Source organism: Selaginella moellendorffii, unplaced genomic scaffold (genome assembly GCF_000143415.4).
Source record: "Selaginella moellendorffii unplaced genomic scaffold, v1.0 SELMOscaffold_30, whole genome shotgun sequence".
Classification (NCBI taxonomy): Eukaryota; Viridiplantae; Streptophyta; class Lycopodiopsida; order Selaginellales; family Selaginellaceae; genus Selaginella; species Selaginella moellendorffii.
Genome location: NW_003314291.1, coordinates 108,674 through 113,577, shown reverse-complemented (window position 1 = coordinate 113,577; position 4,904 = coordinate 108,674). Strand labels below are relative to the sequence as shown.

The 4,904-nt window shown below is 40.9% G+C and overlaps 1 protein-coding gene across 4 annotated transcripts; it reads right to left on the bottom strand.

Annotated features, from left to right (window-relative positions):
- Nucleotides 1-2,552: 2,552 nt before the first annotated feature.
- Nucleotides 2,553-4,386, bottom strand: LOC9648676 (protein FAM136A). 4 transcript variants are annotated; one of them, XM_024681351.1, is made up of 6 exons: nt 4,217-4,386; nt 4,027-4,164; nt 3,182-3,748; nt 2,930-3,098; nt 2,758-2,877; nt 2,553-2,670 (listed from the first exon to the last, which is right to left on the bottom strand). In XM_024681351.1, the coding sequence occupies exons 1-3, from the start codon at nt 4,307-4,309 to the stop codon at nt 3,557-3,559; spliced, it is 423 nt and encodes a 140-aa protein (XP_024537119.1). In that variant the 5' UTR covers nt 4,310-4,386; the 3' UTR covers nt 2,553-2,670; nt 2,758-2,877; nt 2,930-3,098; nt 3,182-3,556. The 4 variants fall into 4 exon arrangements, with proteins under 4 accessions (XP_024537119.1, XP_024537121.1, XP_002976213.1 ...); XM_024681353.1 differs by having other exon boundaries at nt 2,557-2,877; nt 3,182-3,230; nt 3,304-3,748; XM_002976167.2 differs by having other exon boundaries at nt 2,557-2,877.
- Nucleotides 4,387-4,904: the final 518 nt, after the last annotated feature.

Genomic DNA, 4,904 nt, shown 5'->3' with positions numbered 1-4,904 from the left:
GTGGAGCCGCGCTCCAGAGTTTGACGGCGACGAGGAGGAGCATCGATGTTGAGGAGCCTATTCATACTCAAGAACCGAGGCCAGTCTTAGGTAATTCTTGCTTTGCTTTCCGTTTTCTCTGACTTATCTAATTCTATCATGTTTCAGAGGATTTTCTAGCATACGCTCCAATGACGGGTGACTTCTGGCTAAATGATGAGGGGCAACACGAACATATCTTCTAGGCAGCGTCAAGTGTGCAAGGCTCAAAGATTCACGCCCTGTTGATCGGAATTGTAATACAAGTACTTGATCTTGGATGTTTTTCGTACTCATCAAGAGGGGTCCGAGTTGAAGCAAGTTCATATGAAAGGTACGTTTTGTAGCATTAACTAGATACCTTGGTGATGTCCCTGCCGTGCGTGAACGACTCTGAACGTCTTTCCCGGAGAACTCATACAACAAATGTCCACGAGAACTCAGTCAACAAATGTCCACTTCGGAGTTTACCGTGATAGACGACCGTTTACATGGAGGTTTGTAAATGTAAGTCCACTTATCAAGCGGTTCGTGATGGCCAAAGCTCCTTGACAGTTTGGATTTATGGAACCCTGAGGATTGGGTGCATGGTGGAAAAATCACAGTTTACAGCGCGTTGTAAGTCTTCTCTGGAATGAAGAGTGACTGTAGTAAAATTCAACATCGCCTCGCATGTCATGAGCAGGATCAGTCCATGCATTCCCAAACTGTGGTATAAAAGCTGCTCTTTTGTGTTGTCCATTTCACAATATCTTACTGAGAATCCTTTCAGGTTGATGATGTTTACCATGGGCAATGTGGTCCAAATTTTTCATAAATGACCTACTTATGGCTTGATCACAGTGACTTGGTAGCATAACTTAGCAGAGCAGCTCTCCCCCAACAAGTACAACTCATTCCTTGAGTACTCTGGAAAGTTTCTAAACCACTCAAGCAGGAATTGGAGACTATTTGGAGGCTACACAAGAATTCTCATAAGGAAAGAAAGTTAATTTTCAAATCAGAGGTTGGTGTAAGGGAAACCAGTGCATGAGGAGACTTGCTTATAAAGGGCTTCAAATGTATAATAGGAATAATATTATGTAACTCTTTGTTGAGGGTGTTTTGCCATTATTTTGTGTTTGGCTTCAAAGCTTAAGCTTTATACCATATGAGTTGGTGAAGTATCTATAATTTTTACGTTAGACCATCAACTTTGTTTGGCTATATTTCACATATTAGTTTTGGGCATTAAAATGCTTTAAGACTATTCCAATATTGTTCCATACTTCTATTCTTTTACTTGTTTGTTATATGCTTGGAAGTTTAATTCCATTCCTTTATAGGTTAAGACTTTGAAACTTGAGTTCCACACTATTGCCTTTAACACAAGGGTTAAATTTCAATTTATATAAAAATAGAGGTTAACTCTAGGGTTTTAGTTATGGTGATGGTTATGTTATGGTAATTTTCCATAGGGTTTAGATATGCACTACATTTGGTGTTAATGTTTTGGCTTTATATTTAAGACTTGATCACAAAGATTATATTTTCATATATCCATATTGTACTATTACCTAAATGTATAGATGGGTTTATTATTGTAAGATTTTATCCATATTCTATATATTGTTACCTACATTGATACTTTTTTATTTTATAAGTATATGGCTTTATGACATGAGTTTGATGCTAAATTATATGAAGGCAGATTGAACAATGATAGTTAGTTGCTTTGTAACTAGTGATTGCTCATAATTTTAGTCAAGGATTATGCTTAGGTAAATGATTATTTAGCAGTGATGAGTCTGTTTGTCATATGGTACTACAAAGGATCATCTTGTTATTTGTGGTAATGAATTACATTGAGTTGTGGACATGAATATTCACTCTTTATTAATGTGTAACTAGGTATTATTGAAGGATTGGTTTCAAATACTAAATATAGTACTTTCAACTTTGGTTAGCTTGGTGTTGAGTAGTGATTTACTCTTATTATCTTTTAGCTTTATTTTAGTGTTGATGATATTAAAATAATGTCTTGATATTAATATTATTAGAGTTAAGATTAGAGTGAGATGAAATATTTTTCCATGGGCATATTAAGAAAGTTAAATTTTCCATCTGTGATGATTTAGATAGTTGGTGATCAATTGGGCTTTCTTTAAATATTGACATTTAGTTTTACTAGTATTAATAAAGATGATATTGATGATTTGGTTATATATTTATATTGTTAACATTTGTGCATTTTGCTAGTTTGCAACTATATTAATATTCAAAATGAATTGAGTGGCAAGTTGAGGTAACTATTGTTTGATTTGATTTGAGGGTATTGATTATTGATGATTTTAATAGCCTTTGATATTGTTGCGAATATGACTATGAATATCAAAAATTATCTATCAGTTAGTCGTTAAGAAGATTCCGTCACCAGCTTCGGTGCCTTGCCGAGCCTGGGACGTGCCGCCACGTCGCCCAGGCCTGGACCACGCCTTGTAACCTTCGGTCGATTAAAACGTTGATATGGTTTCACTCGATAATGATCGTCCCTCTTGCGAATATAATGGCATCATTCATTTTTGTTGTCCAACGAACTTAACGACGAAACAAACTTGGCGAGACTTTGTCACTCTGATTTGATCAATCCTTGGCTTTTAACTTTAAGCGTCCCTGGATTTACAAAAGAAATCACTCGAATCACTGTTGCTAGACTTGACACAAAGAGGTAGACAAAAAGGAAGAACTGCAATAGCCTACCTCTACCAATTTGGTTTGAAATCATGGATCGCCCAACCCAGAGATTCGTGGCCAGCCAAAAACTGTTTCTTCAAGCAAAAGCTGCGAGACTATCTTCCATGTTTAAGATCCATTTCTTTCCTGCGCAGAGAACTACTAGTAAGATTTTCTCTTTTGCTTGCTTCTTCCATACTTTTTCCATACCCCCAATGCCGTGAAAACTCTTCCTTTGTCACCAGGCATTAAAACTCGCGCTGGATGGCTCGCTGGCTGCGGCTTTTTATCTTCACTCCACTCCACAAGTAAGAAACTTTTCTCGTGGAGAGGAATCGATAGCTATGCGACGAGAAGAACTGTCTAGCCTGCAAGGACGCACAATGAGTCATCGTAAGGCACCAACGGAGGAGCGGCAGCACTGTACCAGATGCTAGAAAACTCCGCGTACCTGTTTGGTGGTCTCATTCGGAAGGGACGATGAACGCTATGGAACACACCTGGAAAAAGCTTACACAATACAGTCGAAACAAGAGAGACAAGAGAGTTTGAATCGAGAGCAAACCCACTCACACTCGAAACAGTGTGTTGCTTGGATCGAGAGTGGAGCAGCCACTGTTTCTCTAGGCCGCTGCACAGTTCTCTCCCAGGCAGCGGTCGATCTAGCACAACTTTTGAGCTGAAATGGCAGTAAGTTACCAGGCCAACCTTCGATATGTGCCAAGGGAACAAAGACACAAGAACGGCGAGAGCAAAAGAATGAAACAACAAAAGGAAAAGATGGAAGAAGAAAAAAAGATCTTACTACAAAAATGCTCCAGAGATTTCAGTCCTCCTTGACGGTGATCTGGGACTTTATTCTGGCCATCAATTTTGGGATCCCGGTGATGTGTCCTTTGACAGCTCTCTCGACGCAGTCTTTTGCATTCCTGGCGAGTTCGTCTTCCGTGAGAGCCGCAATGTCTCGCTGCTCGTCAAATTTGTCCCTGCAAACCAGTACACTTCGCTGGATCCGTTCCTGCACAGGAGAAGCAAACAAAAGTGTGAGAGAATAGTCGGACAAGAAAACTTTCGAATCCAAAAGTGTGAAAGAACCAACGACGTAAGTGAGGCACATCTAGCCTCACAAAAAAAAAAATCGAATGGCTTTTGCAATCGTTGTATGCCTGGAATGAGACGCAAGCACAAGGAGAACTCTTGCGAACGCCAATAACAGGCAAAAAGAAAAAGGAATCACACAAACACCCAAACAAAAACCAAAGAGAACAAAAAAAAAAGACAAAAGAAAACCCATACCTGGAAGCTCGAGAGCTCGTTGGAGATTATGTTCTGCGCTCTCTGCGGAGGAGCGCCGCATTGCTGGACGCACGGCTCAACCCGGGACACCGTCGTGTGCTCGTCGAAGCAGCGGTAGGCACATTTGTAGAAATTTCTCTGCGAACAGAAGAAAACGAGGATCAAATCGTAGAAATCCGGCAAGCCGCACCTGGAGCGTGAAGAAGACGTACTCATTCACCTCGCCCATCGCCTCCGTGAGCGCGTCATTGAGATCCCGCTGGAGGGTCTCCATGGCCTCCATCGCGGCTGGACCTAAACCCTAAACCCTAACTGGAATTTTAGTTTTCCTTTTAACAACCCTAAAGGATGCCCTTAGTCTTCAAGAAATGTTTAACGCCTCTCCACAGTGAAATGTAATCTTGTGTAACATTCTTCTCCTAGCATATGCCAGGTGCAGGCAAATACTCACAGCTCAAGAGCTTTTCTATATGATGCCCTACAAAAGTCTCGTTTCTTAGAAACACCATGATAAGAGAAGACTGGTTTTTACAAGTTATGTATGGAAGGCCTGCTCGCAACATATGTCTCATAGAGGTGTTGGAGGATTTGTTCTCTAAGTTAGTGACTCCGTGCCCTGCAACACAGTCCTAGCCGCTCTAGAATCTCTTTTTGAAGATCTGTCCACCCATTGTAAGCTGGACGTCAAGAAAATACCTCCGGAGAAGATACCACGATTTCCGTGAGAAAATGCCCACCTGGAACAGTGTCTCAAACCTTGCAACGCTTCATACTTTATGAACACGTTTGCTCTCCCGGAGATATGGAGCATGGCGGCGTGAACACGATGGCGAGCAGCTATGGCAACTCCGGCGACACTAGTGACTATCTTCCGCAAG